Source organism: Lissotriton helveticus, chromosome 8 (assembly GCF_964261635.1).
Source record: "Lissotriton helveticus chromosome 8, aLisHel1.1, whole genome shotgun sequence".
NCBI lineage: Eukaryota > Metazoa > Chordata > Amphibia > Caudata > Salamandridae > Lissotriton > Lissotriton helveticus.
Genome location: NC_136069.1, coordinates 1,182,571,935 through 1,182,593,576, shown reverse-complemented (window position 1 = coordinate 1,182,593,576; position 21,642 = coordinate 1,182,571,935). Strand labels below are relative to the sequence as shown.

Here is a 21,642-nt window from a genome sequence, read left to right as displayed (position 1 = left end):
CTCAACCTCAATCACCAAACACTGCAGCTGCAAATATGGAGATTGAGTGATGACAACTGGAGTCCTTTTGCGTTTCTGATGAAGGTGCAAGTGAAATACCGGCTGCCGGAATGCTGCAACCAAACTGATCTATGCAGGTCTTAGGAAAAGTTGTGTTCAGTAGTGTGAGTCAGAAGCCCTAACCCCATTTAATTCTTGCACTTCTGGCACCTTATAAACTTCAATGTCATCATGTCTGCCGCATGGAACCAAGTGGCAGCACAAGAAACAGATAGCTGGGAAAAGGCGCTTTTGGACTGCATGAAGCCTGGATGGATGATCCATAAAGTGAAAAATCTGAAGAAAATCTGTAAACGATTATATGTTGACTTGGAATATTGTTATCAAAGTTAAGCAACTGTTGGAGCATATGCATCTAAAATATTAACATAAATCACTTCTTCGGATGTGTTGAAATAGAAACCGGTGCAACCAAAATGAAGAAAATTCTGTAAATAAATGAACTATTCTGCTAACTAGGCTAAAAAGTGTAATCTCATTACAGATCCAGTCACGGATGACCTCAGAACATTTCACCTAATTGGATGATTAAGATCTATTATTTCCCAACAAAAAGAGGTCAGCATTTTTTTACATCGAAAATGGAGGCCAAAAAGACACAGCGTGTAGCAACAGTGGGTTAAAGGCGACACAGTAATATCTACACCACCACCTCACAGCTATTCACGAAAGGGCCGGGGCAGCTCCTCCCAAATGGCAGAGCAGCGCCACAGAACCTGCTGCGAGCTCAGCAGACAAACACAAATCAAATAAAATCAGTGTCATTTTATTTTGAAACCGTGTACAGCGCGAGGGTGGGGGAACGGCTGAATCCTGCAAATGCAAGATGATTGCATTGGTCTACAGTATGCGTATCGGATTGGCCGGCTGTTTACTGTCGTCCTATCCGATATGCGCACTGTAGACCCAGCAATCCAAGGGCTGGGAAACAGCCTGGGGATCGCTGGCATAGGCCCCCAGCCTCAAAATGAGCACGGAGTTAGCCTGCACCAACCAATATGGAGCTGCTCTCATGCTGAAAACCGAATGAGAGCAGCTCCAGGATAGTTTGGATTCACATTCCACAAGCAGGAAGGAAGTCCTTCCCTTTCCTACTCCAGTCCTGCCAAGTATCACGCATCAGACGTGACACTAACGCATTTCAGTGTGGTGATCCGCATCCCCGCACTGAAATGCATTGTCACGCATTTGCATACTATCTCAGCATCCCTGGCACTGCCTAAATATTATGGAGTCAGTGAAAGTGTGGCAGTTGTCAGAGCGCCATTCCCGGTGACGGCGCGCTGTTCCCCCTGCAGGCTTGAGTCTTGCCGAGTGTTGAGGCTGCTGTGAGGCTAACTGCAAAATGCAACAATGTTTCAAAGTGATTTCCGGCGCCGCGCGGCTTTCACGCAACTTGACGTCAAGGCAGTGGTGAGTGGTGCAGTATTAGTCTGGCGCCGAGGGGCTGGGAGATGTTAATTTTCTGCTTGCTAGGCGGGGAGTTGGTTTTTGGAAGAAACGGTTTGGGCCGGCTAAAGGTGCGCAGGCTCCGACGCAATCTTGGCGCTCGCAGCACTGTCTATTGCTTGCACCTACCCGGGCCGCCATTGCGTGCTGTACCAGGGTGAACTTTTTTCATCACCGGAGCTCGGCCTCCATGTAACTTTCAATTTAACGAAGACTGAGGCAGACGGTTGCGGCAGGCCACAGCTTTAGCCAGGACTTTCACTTGACCCGATTCCAGGCCTTGACCCAGAAGACTCTGAGGAGGCTGCGTGATGTGGCATTCGGTAAATGCTGCCCGGTGGCTCGTGCTCCTGCAGCTTTGAGAAGTAAGTGGGAGAGCGGTGTTGCAATGAAGCCTGTGCGTGTGTGATTATGTAATTTCTTCAGAGTGCGCGATCGGCAGATGTCACAGTGGATGCCTGTCGTTTACAAAAATGACTGTAATCAGAATTTTTGTAGTGTCCTGGCATGGCTGCATGTTGCTCTATTGCTAATTTGTTTACTATGTTTGAAACTGTTCATATCTGCCTAATTGGGGTGAAAGGTGAAGTGGGCCTCTTTCGATTAGAAACGTAGGAGTGAAAAATGAAATGATGATGTCATGGCAATGATGTTGAAATAACGTTAATTTTACTCTGGCGCAACTAGATCCAAATTGCCCGGAGGTGGCGGGGGGGAGGGGGGGGGGGTGCTGCGGCTGATTCTTCCAGAAATAGGCAGGGTGGAGAAGCAGAGGCTCTAAGAAGGGCTGAAATACAACAAAGCCTCACACACGACGGGGGACGGGGTCTGAAGCGCTGCTCGCCTGTTCACACCCACCTGCTGCATCTCTAATTCAACTGAGGTGTTCAGCGCATGTCTGTCTATATTTACTAGCTGCAATATGTCAAGTGCCTCACATTTGCATATTCCCTTCCATTTCTGCTTTTGGCCATCTCTCTCTCCTCCAATCTCAACCATACCCATTCTTTTTTTATCTCTTTCCCTCTCCTCCTTTTGTCTACCTCCTCCCCTCTCACCCTGCTCCCATTGTCTCTCTTCTCTTCTCTCCTCGTTTTTTTTCTCTTCTTCCTTCTCTTTTTCCTTCTGATCCCTTTACCTCCACCTTTTAGTGCTAAAAGAATGATAATAGCTGTAACCAAGTGTGTGTATCTGTGCCTTCCTTTAAGTTTGCGGTTTATTTCTTGAAACTGCAGGGGGTAATTCAAAACAGGTTTCTGACAGCAATAAGCTATCCTCTATGTTGTATGGAAGATTATTGCACTGGCCTTAGCCTGTGAAGATAATGCAGCATGGTGCTAGGCAGTCTAGGCTGTCTGTGCACGTGTCAGCTGAGACAGTGTGACACTTGGATAACTGAGTGCTTCGTGGGTAACTTGTTCATATTGGTGCCTCACACATCCTTCCTGTTGGGCCAGGTCCCATGTGGAGAGAGGCCATTTCTAGTGCTTTGCAGCACTTTTAAGATGTTCTTGGAGTTTCTTGTTGCTCAAATGGGTGTAATTTCTGATATTTATAGGTTTCCCTCATCTTCATTGCTTGATTTTGCTTGTGAGAAAGTGTCACTCCTAGTCGTTGAAATGTCACTCATAATTACACTGACATTTTGAAAATGTCACACGTAGCAATCTGAAACCTTGGCAGCTATGCTACTCGTGGAATCCAGGATCCTGATCCCGCCGAAGAAAAACACACACCAGACAGGGGCTAGCAAGTGCGGGGCAACATATACAGTGAGTTTTTTGGGCATCGTGCCCCACTATATTTCAATGTTGCCAACCACCACTGCGAAAGGGTACTAATAACCAGATGTTTTATTATCTGAATACTGAAATAGCCACCTAAGGGTCTGCAGGAGATCTTATCCCTATAGTTGGAAGAGGCAATGCGGATGCACTGCATACCTTAATCCAAATGAAATGCAAATAATGCATCCTGATAAGGGGATGTCGTCTATACTTCTTTAAAAGATAAGTCACTCAGATAAAACCAGATAAAGCAAGTCCTAAGCAGCCAAGAGGTGGGAGGATATATGACGTGTTGTTGCAAGTGAGATAACTCTATTCACTGTGCCAAGATTCTATAATCATTTCATCTCTGCCCGGAAGCATTATTTCACAACACATTTATCAAGGAAGTAAATGGATTATGTCGATACTAATTCAACTTACCAAAGTCGCACAGTTTTAGGATGTCGCTGTGGCTGATCAAGAGATTTTCTGGTTTAATATCTGAATTAGAGAAAAACAACAACTTTAAGGATATTAAAAAAATGTAGTTTGCAAATGAGAAAATTAAGAAATAATATTAGAAAACGACAATATGGCCAGACAGATGTTATATTGATGGGTGTGACAATATGATAATAGCATACATCCTTATTATCTAAATACTTAAAAATGATAAGTTGAACCTACCAGTAATAAAAGCTTATTAGCTCTCTTTTTCAAAACAAAGCGCCACAAAAATGCAACGCAAGTTATTAGTTACAGAAAATGTAAGACAACCTAAAGGCAACAAAGGGTCCATGTCAATACCGACAGAAATCATGGTAAAAATTGAATGAAAAAACACTACATGAATATGAATGGATGCATTCTTCAAAAAGACAGTAAAGGTGTGGCCAAAAGGTATCGAACATGTCCCCTTTTCTTCCGAGCATGACATGAACCGATATGGAATTTGATATCTGTGTTGTTGCTCACGGAATTTCTGGCTTTTATATGTCACTCAAAGGATGTGGGTAATGCTGTGTTTATCTTTACAATGCACTGTAGATATTATTATCACTTTATTTCCAGAACTTTGTTCTGGCATAAGGGAAAGGCGGGGCTGTTGTGCTTATGTGTTGTGTTTACCTTTAAATTGCATTGTAAAGTGTTGGATTGTAGAATGTGTTCGGGTCATTGGGAATGATGAGGAGCTTGTAACTGTTAGAAGCCAGGTGGTTGGAACTGGTGCTCTGGCTGTGCAGTCACTGTTGGCAGGCTTCAAGACAAGCATAAACTTTCTTCAAACTAATCGTGTTGTTGTTTGAATCGAACACAACAATTTAGCGACGAGCTGCCTTGAAGTATTTGGGGAGAAAGGGCCCATTTGTGCCACTTCAGATTCAACTGCTGCTCATTACCTCTCCTTTCAGACAGATCCTTGAGATGTTACCTCTACTAGCGATGTCGTGTTGGGAACTTCATGAGGTGAGAATGCTTGGCACAATACATTAATGTTACCAACAGGACTAGAACGAGCTTGCCCAGCACCAGCAGGAGGGCTTGAGCACATATTCAGCACTATTGCATGAAAGGAGTTTCTGCATGCGATGACATCAATCTGCTAGGGAGAGCGAGCACCTGGAGGTGTCCACTATGGGTTTGCGCGTGTGGCTCCAGGTGGTGGTGTGGGTGATCATTGCCTTCAAGTATTGGGCTCCATAACTGTTGTGCTGGTTGGCCCGCAGTGATTTGTGGGAGTCTGCGTGACTTTACAACCTTACCCCGGCGTTGTTTCTGGTGTTATAGTGGGAATCAGCATGACAACGTCACATGAATATGATGTGCTGCGAGTTTAAATTGGGGCAAGTCTTTGCGAGGCTGTAGGTATCGATGGCAAAATAATTCTTTCGGCATGGATTTTCACCAGTCACAATACGGCATAGTATCTCTATTTTCAACAGTTCTTCCGCATTCTTCAATGGACTTTCATACTCAGTTAGGACAAACTACTACTGTACATCTTTGGTTTGTGCTTTATTTGTTCTTTTTCTCAGCAATGTGTGCTTCACAAACGTATTCCTTGACACCACCACAACCATTTTTAACAACTCAAGGAGATACTCCTTTTAAATGGCACGAGTGGAATTAGTATATTTTTTCTAATGTAGACACCATTGAGGATGATGACTTATCTCAAGAAAAGGAAAAAGAAAATACTTTTAAATTCTTTGGGTTCTCAAGATCTTAAAGTATATAATACACCTGAGAAAAAACACAGACAACTGATGAAACTAACCCCTCCTATTTCTTCATAGTACAAAATAAGCGTATTTAAACAAAAAGTACAACATTCTATGTTGATTAACACGTATACTTGAATGCAATGTATTTTTTATTTGAATATCTTTTATTGCTTTTTTTGTATGTCGCATATAACAATAACATCTGTAATGGAATTATAGCATTGCATCACATAACCATGTATAAACCGTCGGTCAATAGTGGCGATATAACTACATAAATGATTTTTCCGTCCGCCACAGCATTGGGCGATATTATATCAAAAGAGAGGCCCTGTTTGTACATCTCCAGCAATTTATGCCAATAAACAATTATAAGACGGATCGTTAGCAATATGCATCAACAGCAATCAAGGGAAATCATGAAATAGCATTAGCACATTTCGATATCCATAACTTTAGAACCATTGTCTCAACTTAAACAGCAAAGAAACACAAAACTATACAAAAAAGATTATAAAACACAAAGAAACGGCGGGTCGATGATAGAGAAACCAGCCATGTGCCTCCACTAGTGCAATATGTCATGTATGGGGTATGTACTGCGCGGGAGCCAAAAGGTGTGCATTCGCCGCATGGATGAGGTGAGCCTGGGAGGTGGAAGGGTCAGCGGCAGATGCAGCATCAGCGCCACATCTATAGTCCAGCAGAAGCAAATCTTCCGACACTCGGAGAAAGGACGCTTCAGTGTGTCACAATAAAGGCAGCACGTGGGCAATTACGGGGCGTAAAGGGGTTTCTCAAGGGCCTTCGCTGCCAGGGTCCTCTCGCACTCTCGCAGGGTCAGCTATGTTGCGTCTATGGAATATTGCGTCTTGGGCATGCGCGTTGAAAGGTATTCAGAGTGTCATCCCAGGACTACGCTATGGGGTATTTCCGCATTCCCGCTGTCTCCTCCCTGTGCAGGATCGTGCTTTCCGCCCTTGCCCAAGTAGCAAAGGAGCTATGCCAGTGCGCCACCTGGGGGGGGGGGGGGGGGGTCACTACACTTCCAGCGCTTGGTGATTAAACTCTTTGCTGTAATAAATCCGAGGTCCCAGAATCTAGCAGGGACCTTCGACTGTTTCGTTCTTTTATATATGCCTAATATGCATACCTCCCAAGTGTGCTGCAACACCTCACCGACACCTTCCGCTAGGGTATCCGTCACTGTGCGCCAGTATGTTTTCAACAAGGGGCATGACCATATCATGTGTAAGAGGTCTGCAGCTACACGCATACATCGTGGACATGTAGATGTTGTGGGCTTAAAATAACGATTTATCTTGTCAGGTGACAAATATGCGCGGTGGATGATATAGAATTGGATGAGCTTGAAGCGGGAATTGCGCGGGACATTCGTGACACCCGCCAACACCATTGCCCACTCCGTATCCGTCCACGCCCGTCCTCTATCTGCCGCCCACTTATCCCTTGGAGACTGGGAAGAAATCTACGTATGTGTGAGGAGTGCCTGCGCAAGCCAGTGTACCACATGGGAACCATTTCCCATAACATGTAAATACTGTACCAGTAGGTGTACCGGCAATTCCTCAGAGAGGTCTCCCCAGGCTCGCGACAGCGTGCGTACAAGTACAGCATGTAGGAGGAATTGCCCTGCAGGTAAGCCCGTGTCAACTACCAGCGTACCAAAGGGGACTAATGATCCCTCCGCATACTAATCTCCCACAGTATCCACCCCCACCCTCGCCCAGTGTTCCAGCGCCGCCTCTGTGATTACTTCCCGCCCCTTGGGCGTACCCAGCAGCGGGAGCACCGGTGCATATGGTATCACCGCATTAGTGATCTTCAGGCTGCGTACAAAACATCGGCACGCTACCGCTAAATACAACTGCTTCGGACAAGGAGTTTTGGTCAGTGGGTGAAACAATGTATGAATCTGCGTCAGTGTCAGGGCCGCAGTGTCCGTAGCGGTATCTCCCAAATTCTTCCCGCCTAGCCAGCTGGCCACCCACTGCAGCTGCGCTGCTAGATAATAGAGTTCTTGGTTGGGAACCGCCATGCCTCCTGCCTCTGTGGACGCATATAACGTCCTCAGCGCAACTCGGGGTCTTCCCGCATTCCAGATGAGATGTCTAATGGATGTTTCCAACTCTCGGAATACTTGAATGCAATTTATAGTACGTAATTATACTTATACAATATGAACATATATAGGAAATGATCCCTAGTTGCCAGCATTCAATCCCGAAAGTCCAACAGCTAGGCTCTTCCCCTAGTGATGATGGGGTTGCGGCCGACAAATATACACAGATTCTATGTAGGGAATTAGTGAGAGATGAACCCTATGTGGGAATTATTGATGATATAGAGGAGGCCACAGATAGTATTATACCTGGCTGGGTGGGGACTCCGCCTACTACATCCGAATGGGAGGACGTTACTCTTCTATTTCAGGATAAGGAAGTTCAAAGGTCAGAGGGAGCCGTGGTTTCTGATCACCTGTTAGACCTGGCATCATTGACGTGGGTCTCCCTTCCATTTTGTTGCTGTGCCTCATATGTTTTTGCTGGTGTTTAGCTGCTCAGAGCACTGTGCCAATGCCAACCAGTGCCACAGTGCACGTGCTCCCTGTGTAAATTACTATATTGATTGGATTCCTTGATTGGCTTCTTTGCTATAATGTCAGACCCTAGTACATTGCACCAGGAGTGCCCAGGGCTTGTAACTCCAAATGCTGCTAGTGGGCTTGCAGCACTGGTTGTTCCACCCACAGAAGCGGCCTTGTAAAATGTGTCTAAGGTCTGCCATTGCAGAACCTGCGTGCAGTCTGGTACTGTCATGCTGACTGGGCAAGTGCACCCACTTGCCAGTCCATAAACCTTCCCTTAACTTCATAATAGTCACCCCTATGGTAGGCCCAAGGGCAGGGTGCATTGTAAGTATAAGGTAGGACTAGCTCTGATGTGTGTGGCCTGTCCTAATAGTGAATTACAGCCATTTTCATTTTTCACTATTGCAAGGCTACCTGTTCTCATAGGCCAGTATGGGCTGTTAGAATTGTTACATTCTATAATCCTAACAGACTCAAGGAACATGGAAGAAATTCGAGGTTAGTATGCCTGAACTCAGAATGCTATAATACATCTTTTAGTAAAGTTTATTTTAATATTCTGTGTTTGCAAATACCACTTTTAGAAAGTAGGCATTTGCTTCCCTAACCATTTCAGCCCGTCTCTACTAGGATGTGTATCTGCTGTCTGGTTTCTGTGAGTGACAGGGCTGGGGAATTCCAGAGGGCAGGGCTAGGTAGCCTGGGGGTGAATAGAGAGATTTACATCCAGATGGGTGGGCGGAGTGCACTTGGGCTCTGAATAGGACTGTGCCTCTCCACCTCCTGTGTCTGGTGTCTCTCGCCTGCTCCCTGAATGAAAAGTCAGAGGCATATCGACAAAGTGCTCAAGAACTGGTTTTGGCTGAGTAAAGGCCCCTCTACCCCAGAGGAACAAAGAATTTAGGGGTATAAGTATTGGGACCCTGCTCCCAAGAAATTAGATCCAGATTTGCCAAGAAGAAACTTCTGCCTGAAAAGAAGGAACTGGGACAGTTGAAGGAGAAATACTGTCCATGACCTGGAGGATTGGCCTGCAGTGGTTGCCTTGCTGCTGAAGGAGAGGAGAAAGACTCAAAGACTTTATTTTTAACTTGTGCCAAAGATCTCCAAGGGCTTGGAAGTGAGCTTGCCCCCTGAACGAAGTCCTAGGACCAGTGGACTTCATCCGCCTCGCAAATCGCTGCTGGAAACGCTGCTTCAGTATCCGCCTCGATCAAATCGTATCCTGAACGCACAGGACCAAGCATCGCCGCCTCGATCAACGCCAGCTCTGCGCCCAACGACTCGTACCCACGACGTCTCCGAGCCATAGCTTGCATCGTGACTGGAAGGCACCACAAAGTCCAATGCTTCACGTAACGACTTGCACAGGTCGGGACGACGCGCACACCGCAGCTGAGGTAAAGTCTAAAGATTGCATCGGAGTTGGGTACGTATCGTACTGTCTGACTCGCACTGCTTCCAAAGACTGCACAACTCCAGCTCCCAAGGTACGGCTCGTACGCCGCAACGTAAACAGACCGCACCGCACAAGCACCGTCCCCTCAAGCAACGCGACTCTGAGCTCACCGACCCGCATAGGCGCCGTCAACGAGCCGTAGCTCGCACCGTGACAGAAGGACATCGCCGAGTACAACGCTGTCTATTACATTGCCCCGTCCGTGCCGGACGCACCACAAGCAAGGTACTGTGTACGACTCACACACCATTCTGTACGCATCGGACCAGAGCGTCCGCTGCGCTTGTAAGACTCTTTTAGGCATTTTCATCACCGGGAGAGCCGGACAACGGGTACGAATCGCCCAGAACTCGAAAACTACGTATTTTTAACAAAAACCCTTTTGCTAATAGTATTGTGGATTACTTTTGTCGTTATTTGGTCTTGTGCTACGTCCTATATAAAAACAAACTATTTTTGATATACATTTAGTGTGGTGTCCATTTGTGGTGTTGTCACTAAGTTACTGTATGTGGTCCCAAATCTTAACCTACAACACCTCGGAAATAAGCCTTGACTGCTCGCGCCAAGCTACCTAGAAGGTGAGCAGGGGTTATTTTGAGAGGGTAATCCCCCTGTCCTGACTAGAGGAGAGGGTCCCTGCTTGACACAAGTACCTACCGGTGCCAACCAGAGACCCCCAAATCTAACATCACCCATTATTGATGAGCAATGCTACGCTAGTATCAGAGAATTCCAAAGGGAAAGTAGATAGCTTCATTGAGGCCACTGCTGAAATTACTGGTGACCATGAGGAGGCGAATCCACTCAGGACCCCTGAGAGAGGGGAGCCCAATATAGTTATGCAGAATACTAAGGCATTAACATCGCAAGGACTAAAGATGTTGTCTTGGAACATAGCTGGATTAAATGCTAAAATGGACTTTCCAGATTGGGGTGAATTTATTGACACCCATGAGATCTGCTTATTCCAGGAGACTTGGGCCTGGAAATCTCTGCACAGAGTAGGCTTTGCCTCATACTGCAAAGCGGCGGTTCAAGGGCCTAGGGGAAGACCATCGGGAGGCCCGAGTATATGGATTGGTGTACACCTTGGTTGTGCATTTAAGTTGATAGAAACCCATTCCTCAGATATTTTATGTATTATTCTCTCCCTCAGCAATTTTCCAAAGGTGGCTATCATCAATGTTTATTCCCGCCCCGTGAGGTATGGTCAGACCTCGCAGACGTTAGACTGCTTGGCTGTCTTTCTTTCCACGTTGCCCGAGCAAGTCTATCTTATTATTGGTGGGGACTTTAATTGCCACTTTGAACCTTTGATTGGTTTACCCCACCCTATTACGAGTGACGAGGACTCAACCTGGGGAATGCCATTGTGTAATCTTTACCATATAAGGGGTTGGACCCCCTTAGTCCTCCAGTTGACTTCACTTACCCTCACTTATTCACTGAGGGCCTGTAATGGTCTCCTATTCGCTGATAACCCAGGAAAATATACCTTTGAAAGGAATGGTCAGGCCTCAACAATTGACTATATCTTAGTAAATGTTGATATTTGGCACAAGATTGTGGACTTTTTGGTAGAGACCCGTACAGAAAGCGATCATAATCCGCTGGTTGTAACCTTGGACTGGTGTCAAATTACAGTAGGACAGGCTGTAACTAATCCCCCCCCCCCATCTGACTTAGTAGCAATTAATGGTGGTAGTAGAATCAGTTGGGGAACACTTTCACAATCACCAGAGGCAATGACTTCCCTGTACAAATCCCTCCTTCCCTTTTTGCAAAAGGCAAGTTTTATTTTAGATAATAGCGATGCCATTGACCATATAGAGGTGTTGGGGACAAACCACTTGGATCTGGTTGAAACCGTGGCAGAGTTCTTTTGCAATACTTCAATTTCCAAAAGAAAAGAACAAAGAAGTAATAACCCTTGCTATAATAGGGCATGCAGAGATGCAAAGAGTGCTCTGCTGATTAAACTCCGAGAGGGTGACAATGTGAGTATCAAGGAAGCAAGGGCACATTTTAAGAAAATTGTTTTAGTTGCCAAATTTGAATGGGAAATTGACAGACGGCAGGCCATTAAAAAAGCCCTAGACGATAAAAATACAAGAGGGGTTTGGAAACTGGTGAAGACAGGAAAGCTCGAGGGCAGGTTTACAAGAGAGCCAAATCTTGGGGAGGAGGTTTGGTGAACTCATTTTAAACTTTTATATTCTAAATCCCAAACAGGAGTTACTGTGATGGGCCCAACTGCTATTGACTATATGTATGTCCCCCCTGCCGTTATACCCCCCTGTTTGTGGTCTGAGGTAACAGTGGCCTTAGCCAAAGTCCTACCAGGCATCCGGACTGGATCAGGTTCCAGGAGACTTGTTTAGATCTGAACAGGTAGTTTGGGCCCCATATCTGCAGTGCCTCTTCAATGCAATTCTTCATGGCCTGAAACCCCCTCCAACCTGGGCGGGTGCTGAGATCATCCCTATTTATAAAAAGGGCTCCCCTCTAGAACCGGCAAATTACAGGCTTATTAGCCTAATCGATGTAACGCAAAAGATTTTTGCTCGTGTTCTTCTGGGAATATTGCAGACTTGGATGGATTAACATAATATACTAACTCCCTTACAAGCAGGTTTCAGGTCCAAAACTTCAACCATTGACCAGCTGTTTAGATTACAGCTAATTTATTGGAAAACAATAACGATGGAAGGAGGTTCTCTCTACCTAACGTTCGTGGACCTTAAATCCGCGTTTGATATGGTGGATCGAGACCAGTTGTGGGGCTTACTGCTTGAGATGGGAGATCCAGTTTACCTCTGTCAACAGCTTAAACACCTTCATGATGGCACTTTGGCCAGAATAAGATTTGGAAATGGTGGGAAATGATTGGTTCCTTTCCCTGTTGAGAAGGGAGTGAGACATGGTTGTGTGCTTGCACCAACTTTTTTTCCTTCTTTATTAACGGTCTAATTAAGGATCTTCTAGCTGTTAGGGATATAGATTGCCCAAAACTTGCTAACCGCACAATACCTGCACTGATGTTTAGGGATGACACGCTATTGCTATCTAAAACACCTATGGGGATGCAGTGTGTCCTAATGGAATTTAGCTTGTTTTGTAAGAAAAGGAATCTGGAGGTAAACATAAAGAAAACAAAGTACATGGTTTTCCATGCTGACTCCACCAACTGCCCGCACCCTAAATTGGATCTTCAGTCCCTAGAGAGGGTCCCGTTTTTTTATTATTTGGGCCCTACTCTAAATGAGAAAATGGAATGGGGACCGCAGATTACTAAGGTAAACTTAAAACTTATCCAGGCAAGTGGGTGGATTTTAAAAGTTCCTAGGAGCTGCGACGTAAAAGTTACTGGCCCCTCTGCAGAAATATACAAGGTTCAAGCAAGGGGAGCCACTATGTACGGAGCTGAACTATGGGGCCACTGTCCTAATAACATTCTGATAGCGACCAAAAACAATTTCTTAAGGCAACTCATGGGCCTCCCTCAAAGTACCCCCTTAATTCCTCTAAGGATGGACCTGGGCATTGCTCCCATTGCTGAATTGATTGCTTCTCGCCCACTCTTCTATTGGCGACGGCTATGGAGCACACCAGAGTTGGAAAATTATAGAGAGGAATTAAAATCAGTTATGTCCATTCGGGGGCGGGGAAGATTCCTTGGCTGTCTTTTATTCGGGACGCATTTCGTAAAATAGGGAGAATTGATTTGTAGTCTGCACCTGAAGAGACCTGTCCTGCTATATCTAAACAATCTTTAACATCTGCTTTGAAAGAACATAGACAGGCATGTATCATTCAATCAATAGACTCATCCAGCCTCACTTCCAGGTTCCTGGATGTTAAGCAGCACTATAGCTTGGAGCCTGCTTTAGATATTATTCAACCTCTTGCAGCCAAGAAATTGTTTCTTCAATTCAGGCACGGGACGCTCCCCCTCTATGCATTTACCAACAATTGGGTGGGTACAAAAAAATTGTTATGTCCTGGGTGCAATGTTGTAGAAGAAATGGAGATCCATGTGATCTTTTTCTGTCCTGCAGATAGTGCTGCTAGATCTAAATGGGTTCTCCAACTATGCAGGAACCTGGGTATAAGAAATCATAGAGAGGTCTATAGGGTATTAAAATTTGATACCTATCTGGTCTTTGTCGTTGCAATCGCTATGTTTTTATTTGCAATGTGGTGCAAACGCAGATGTTTTGTGATTAGCTAGAGTAGAGATTTTAGTTGTTCTGTGTTTTATTTAAAGATCAATTTCCTGATTTTAATTGGTATTAATTGAAGCCTACTAATTTGTAACTGTTATTTCCGTTTATTTATATTTTTAAACAGTCTGCACTATAGGATGATGTTGTGTAATATGTGCTAATGCTGCCCTCAAGTGAGATATTTGTTTATGTTTAATGCTCTCCATGTGTTGTTTACTTGAGGGGGCAGGTCCCTCTCTTAACTGCCACTTCTTTGTCATCTGGAGTCAATAAGTTATTTTACATAAATTGTAATTGTTTTTCTTTTTTCCTTTTTCTCTTAATTATCAGTTTGTCATTTTATGATGATGAACTCAAAAATGACATATTATTGCACATTTATGGCAGAAATTGCCGAAATAAAGTTCTTTTGACTGATAAGAAATAATAATGTGCTGATTTAGGTTGACTTAATGGACGATGCCATATTAATGACAAAATCATACACTAGATTTGAAAGGGCTGTTTTCCACGTCGAGCTGTTGTTTTTTGCATGTTTCTTTCCCCTTTTGCTGCAGAAGCTGTAACTTTCCAGAAGCCTTCTGTAGTTGGTGAATAGGCATTTGTTTTGTACTAGACAACTGACAGTGATGTCCTCACTGGAAGGAGAGGAGACAACAGGAAGAAAAATTCATCGGAAAAACTATCACTCTGATCCGGAAAATGTGGACAAAGTATTTTTTCAAGCACTTGTGTCTATGGCCCACTGTCCAGACATGAGAAATGGGGGAGTTTACCTATCCCCAAGGGTTTATTGAAATCCTATTGGATGTTGTGAATGAAGAAAGAGAACATGTTACCATCTAAAATATTGTGTGTTTATATTAGCATGTGTTCCAAGAGAGAGGGGGGCTTCTCACACTCGCATTTGCAGGACACTCATCTTTGAGTTTCTTGAGATTATATTTCTCTTCATGGGAGATTGCTTAGCTTATATTTTTACCTTGATTTATTAAAAGTCTGCTGATTTATAGCTCAAGCTTGATCTTCCCTTTTATTTGACGTGCCAAAGCTTTACGCTTATGCATTTATTCTCTCATAAGACACTTTATTGTGTATCTATTCCCACCTGATTTAACTTAGATTAGGGAAATTCTGTTATAGAACATGCTTGTTGTATTATTATCATATTGTCTGTTATACTTACAAACGTTTTATTATTTCTTACACTGAAATATCGATTATTGGATTACATTCATTTTTAATGGTGATACTTAAAAGACTAATGCTTATTGAATAAATAATTAAACTAAAGAATTGAAAAATAAAACCCTTTAACTCAAACAAATTCCCTTCATTTTTTTTTTAAAGCCTTTATTTTCAGAATGTTTTTACGAGAAATACAAAAAGCAAAAAGACCCCCCACCCCCCACATGGGCATCATTACAAACAATAGTACACAGGTCGATGGACTCACAAATTCCCTTCATTAACATTACAAAAAGTCTTAAGCAATTTTACTGCCTAAATGTTTGAATGTAGGTGATCGCTCCTATTCCCTTCTCCTTGTCAACAGAGGTCCGTACAACCAGTAGCAAGGCTATTTCATGTTTATGTCCAAGGATTAAGATACAGAAAATTCAGCTCTGGCATGTGATAGCGAGAGGACGGTTGATGTCACAGGAGAGTAAAGAGCTGAAATAATTTGCCCAAGTTTTGAATTGCCCATATCCCTTAAGTCCGAACTTGAAGACTGAAGGAGTTTGCAGTTCTGAAAGCGGTTGTAGTGAGTACCAGTAGGGTTATGTGTCACAATTGTCTTTATTAAGTTTCATCACTGTGCAAAGCTGATACATTAGGTGTGTCCAAGCGCTTAATATTGAGCAGTTGTAGTTGTTCTCAGAGTAGTCCAAGATCCCAGCATGGTTGAGAAATAATAAGTGGAAGCATTACTTGTCTGTTGGGTTTTGTGGTACAGATTCATGAGGTGCCTTCGACTGCACATTTGAGATAGGGACCGTGACAATTTGTTGTGAGTGTACAAATATTGATTGGTGTTAGTGGAACTACATCAGTCAGAGAGATTTCGCGCTGGTGGAGAATTCATCTGTATGTGCGAGGGCAGCTCCTCCATTTGAGCGGAGGAGCGTTGCCCCACTTAAAAATCCCCCCAAAGATGAAAAATTAAACAGTAATTAATTACCATTTTATTTTTCGTCCCCCGTCCCGAGTGTCAGGACAGGGTTGGGGCCCCTGCTGAGTGACAGAAGCATGTCACTCAGAAGGATGGAGGGTGGGCTGGTATGGCACTGTTTAAAGTCCACATGTCTTCTTGGCCGGCCATCTTGCAGGAGCCAGCCACACATGCACACTTTAAACGTCTCTAACCCGTCTTAAGACAGCTAGATTAGAGCAAGCCCAAGCCTCCAGAGTGCTGTGGAGCGCTGAGTGAGGCTGCTCCCACCAATCCTAGGGCTGCTCTCATAATGGTGAGAGCAGCCCTAGGATTGGCCGAGGGAGTTGCTGCTTCGTGTTCCTGTGTCGAAAGGAGAGGTCCGGAGCAAGGACATCGCCCACTGGACTACTTTCAAGAATGTTCCTTCTCCATGGGTCTTAGGGCTTGATGCAACACAATGGTAAATGTTTAAATAACTACCTCACCTTTTGATATGAATGTGTTCTGGTAGTAAACAAAGATGCTTATCGCCAGACTGCATACACTCAGGAATGCAAGAGCCCTGTTGCTTTCAAATAGGGTATGGTGTCCAAAGTAGCCTAATGAACTTGACAGACATGTAAGAGTGAAAATTCTCTTATTGTGACCACACAATAGCCACTTCCCCCATCAACAAGGACAGCAGGGAATTGAAGTCCGTCCCTCCCGGCGGGAGCAATCTGTACAAGGTAGGTGTCCTCAATTTGTTAAACTCTCAGTAAAACCTAGTGTAATACCTGTGGGTTTATAGCCAATGTGTTCGGAAATTGTGGTAAAAAATCTACCAACTTTCATCTGAAAATGCTAATGATTTGTGTCCAGCTAGTATTACCCACACACGGAATGCCTACGATCTCAGCATGTAGATGATCAATTCACAGATCATGTCAGTCAAACGAAAATTTAGTTTGCTGCTAATAATGAATGAGTAAGGAAAGTAAGCAATGTTGACAAGGGAAACCTTACCCACGAGATCTAACAATAGCCAATAAAACACGAGAATAAAAAAATAGGTCCAGAACCAATGCACACGTAGTACTAACATTATATAACAAGCACTCACCTCTATGGACAATGTCATTTTTATGGCACCAATGAATTGCCTTGATTAGTTGGTATATGTAATTCTTTACTTTATCCGGTGGGGCTCCATTTGGCATTTCTTCTAGCAACTCCAGCATGTTCTAAACGAGGAAAAACACATATGTTTGCAGTTAAAATACATCTTCTTAAGAAACATAGCAACAATATATTCAACATGTAAAACGTTCAAAATAAAGGAAACAAAGGAACTAATACCTAAATTAGCATTGGCCTTACTTTACTCTATCCATGTACAGTCAAAGACACAAAAAACATTTCCAGGAGGAAGTGTGTATGTGTACATCTGGAAAACCTCACCCACTATGGCACAGGCTCCTACAAAACATATGGCTATTCCCAGTCACACACTTCTCTTAAATGTGAACTCGTCGTAAACCGACCCGATGTTTCCTCCAAGGCCTTCCTTCCCCTGATGGCTAGCCTCTCCATCTGCTCTGCTCATATTCTCTGATAATTCGGCTGCCCATATCAGTTTATATACAGTGAAAGTTACTAAATTCAACTAATCTATCACCTCCTCGGCCTACTAACTCAAACTTTCATACATGTTAACACACATAAACAAGCAGTTGCAATGAAATAGGTCTCGCATTCTTAAAGTTTGAGCTTTTGGTGTTTCCTTATTACGCAATGCCAATAGCTCACACTTTAATAATGCGAGACCTATTGCATTGCAAATGCTTTTTTTGCTAGGCACGGGGAGATTAAGTGATTTGCCCAGAATCGATGGACGTTGATGCTTCCTGCTGAGCCTCGAACCGGGCTCCCCAGCTTCCTGGTCCATCGCTCTAGGCGTTATGCCACACCTGTTCCCGTAAATAAGGCTTTATGACTGACTGTGTATTTTAAAACGTTTTGTAAGGGCAGGAAAGTACTCAACCAAGAACACTGAAACCGCAGGATGAGTTATTTAATGCACATAGGCACTTTAGCACAATGTCAGATTTTAATTGTATGCCCAGCCTTTACTCCCATTCAATATTCAGGTGGTCGAAATGTCTCCCATTGCAAATTCTTTTGTCTTCATCGCAGAAGAAAGCTTCCTATTGTTTTCAGGTTTAAATAAGGTTTAATAGGTCTTACAATTGACTGTGAAGTATTAGGTGTTGCTAATGATTAGCAACTAACTATTTATATAATGCACAATGGCACTTTAGTTATGTAGGAATGCGAAGTAAAGAACGGAAGGTCTGATTATGTCATGTTAAGGCCAATCAGGGTCATGTGCATTCAAAGTAATCTGTTCTGTCTGAGAAATGTAGTTGCGATCGGTTTTCTTTGCCACAAATGTTAAGGTTTTAAATAACTAAACAATAAACTTAAACTTGAAACTTGGATGCACACTATATAAACAAGCACTCGAGCAGCACTGCCAGCACCATGATTGCCCTGAGCAAACTATCCACCGTCCTTCCACAACAAACTCCGGCACTGCAGCAGGACGTGACATTGTCCCCGTGGCGCTAGAGACTGTACCACACAACTCTGTAGCCACCACAATGGATGCCCGCAACGGTAAATGATCGCTCGCTGCAGTAATAAATACATGCAGCAACAAGCGGTGGCAGAATACCAATTAAAACAAGAATATACTAGCAAACAAGAAGATGCACTTAGTGGTGGACATCTGTAGATGAAACAAGGAAAAGAAACGGCTTTTGTTGCTTCTGTGAAATGGATCCAAAAATAAAGAAGCGCGAGCACGCCCACTGCAAGCCATGTGTTTCTATTATCACGCCGTGTGTGGGCACGATAATAGAAACCACGTGATGGCCTATTGGTGTCTATTACGCGCACCAAGCGCGTAATAGACACCAATAGGACATGGGAGGAGCTATGCGCGTGCTCCGAGTCAATTGCGCGCAGTCTTTTACACTAAGACGCACGCAAAGGCCAATGGGGGAGCTGAAAAGGAAACGCACATGCACGAGCGTGTGCGATTCCTAAAACAGCTCACAATCCCCGTTTTTTACCTACTATAGCTCACGCGACTTGCGTGAGCACTGCTATGCAGTGCAACGCAGGTCGTGAGATATAAAAACAATTTTACATAAAAATGGCTATATGCAACGTAAAATATTATTACTTCAATTTGGAATGGTGACAGATGAATGCAATTCACATTTTAAAGAATAATCACATAAAACTCCTCAACAATACCATCATACTCTGGTATTCCATACGCAAGTTAAAACATCCATTAACATGTGCCCTGGCATACACTCAATGCCGTCCAACACCTTTTCAAACACAAACTATCACATTTCGAAACATACAGCCTAAGGTTTTTTTCACCATTTAAAAAAAATATTTGTTGTTGTTTTAATTAGTGTAAAAACAAACGAAGGCAACAAACTCCACATTGGAGTATATACTTCTCCATGACAGCATGTATGACTAGGTAAGAACAAGCAAAACAAAGGCGACTAACCTCAGGGTGGATTATATAAATTCCTCCGTGACAGCCGATGATATGAATAGGACACAACAAACAAGTCCACCATTGCAAATCCACCACCCAAGCACTTCAAGAGGAAGAGTAAAGCCTAAAGTGCATCCACTGGAAGGCAGCTCGGACCTAAAATGTCTATTAGTAATTGCTAAAAGTGTCTTGGGTGTCATGAAGGGTATGTGATAGGAGTTTCATGTACAGAATTACCCACATAAGTTGGGACCAACAGATTATGGTAGGTGTTTCTATTTTCACCTTATGTCAAGTTTTGCAGCAAGTACCATATAGGAAAGTAGAGTCCTATCAGAAGTAGACCTTCCTTCCATCAGTGAGTTCTTCAGACCTGGTACCAGGACAGCAGAGCCCTAGGGGCGGGAAGCCCAAAATCATCTTAGTATTGCTTGGACCTCCTTCCAAAAGTGAATGAATTTGGGGAGGGAGCGCCAGATAACAAAATCATAGCTAGCCATGCTCCTTCCTAGCCCCAGCATTTACCATCTGTGCTTGGCTACAGAGTTAGTAATTTCCTAAGAGTCAGATACCAGCTAGTGAAATTCTTGCACAGTCTTCATATAATAGAACACATACATTAGCCCTCAGCCAATGTCCCCACAATTTCTGCCTGCTGTCCAAATCCAACTTTTCCCAGAGTCCATCCCATTTCCCAAGAGGGAAAGACATATCCAAAGTTTTATCAATCACTGGTATAAGACCTTTCATAGACTCATACTCTTTGAACAATAGCTCAAACTGTGTGAAATTCCTCATTACTCCTGCCATACTGTCCTCAACTATTACTCATTACTAGCTAATTTGACAGTAACACAGCTGGTTGTTTTCATATAAACATCCTTCTTACATTCCTCAAATGTTTTAATCTTTCATAACAATACAATATAATTGGTAAAATTAGGTAATTCCAATCTCCCTTGCTCCACACTAGATGTGACCAGTTTATTGGGCAATCTCAATGCTTTCTAGTAGGACAGTGCCCTTTTTGTATTGTGACCCCCCCCACACACACAACTTGTGAACTTGTGCACCAGTGCTGATGGTTATGACTCTGAAAGTGCACTGGAGCCTGCTGCCCAGGCCCCTGTGCCAGTGCTCTCTCCCTAAAATTGATATTTGTCAATTGGTAACCCAAATTGCCAAAGGACTTTAACCACCTTATAGGTCCCTAGTATATGGTAGCAGTAGTACCCAGTGCATGGGGTATAAGGGGTCTCCAGGGCCTGAAGCACTGCTTGTGATACAATGAGTGGCCCACGTAAACTAGTGAGAGCAGACCTGCCATTGCAGACTGCAGGAGCAGTCCAAACAGCTAAAACTCGACTTTGCCCTCACTATGTGCGGCAAAGTCAATACACTATTTTTAATATATGCCAGTCACCCATTAGGAAGGCCTCCTGAAGCCTTGGGACAGGGTGCATTATTTTAAAGGTGTGGACATGTAAGAGTAAGCTTATATGTCCCTATTGTGGCCTTTACCATTAAAGGACACTATAAGTGATAGAAGGTCCATAGGATAACATGGGCTGGCACCTAGGCAACCCCGAAGTTGGCAGTTCCATTATGGTACCGCCTAAATATATCCTGTTTGGTATCAAACAATGGGCCTCCTCACCGCTAACATGAATCTCATGTCGAGGACAATGTGGCATGTACCCAGGTGGCTACCTTAGAGGTTGCCCACCTTGTTGCCCCATCCTTTCCTGTGCTCTGGCTGACAGCACATGGATGCTGCAGCCAAGACAGGAATCTGAACTCCTGCCAGAAGGTGTGACTCTCCCAGGAGTCAGAAACAATTGCCTGGACAGGAAAGAGGTCACACCTCCCTCCCTGACATGCTGGCTAGTAAAAGTGGCACATCATGGCAGTGAGCTTCAAAGGCGGCACTGCCTGGGATATGCAACCAAGCTGCCTCTCACAGGAGGAAACAGCCCTCCCCCTGCCCCAGGCACAACTGCACCCAGGCAGGTGGGAAAATTAGGTATTAATTAGGTGTACATCCCCAGAAGACTAGCCACACCTCTAGGGTGGGCTACCTGGTCTGTACAGCTGAGGAAGACTTCTGCCATTTTTAGAAG

General features: G+C 44.0%; 1 protein-coding gene across 5 annotated transcripts in view; it reads right to left on the bottom strand.

Moving 5' to 3' along the window:
- CDKL5 (cyclin dependent kinase like 5) overlaps nt 1-21,642 on the bottom strand; it is a 1,214,907-nt gene that overhangs the window by 373,506 nt on the left and 819,759 nt on the right. For all 5 annotated transcript variants that reach the window (XM_078658112.1, XM_078658115.1, XM_078658113.1 and 2 more), the window contains 2 exons: nt 17,060-17,180; nt 3,720-3,779 (listed from right to left, as the gene is read on the bottom strand). In XM_078658112.1, the coding sequence (XP_078514238.1) occupies nt 3,720-3,779; nt 17,060-17,180 (181 nt within the window). The remainder of the gene's footprint in view (nt 1-3,719; nt 3,780-17,059; nt 17,181-21,642) is intronic.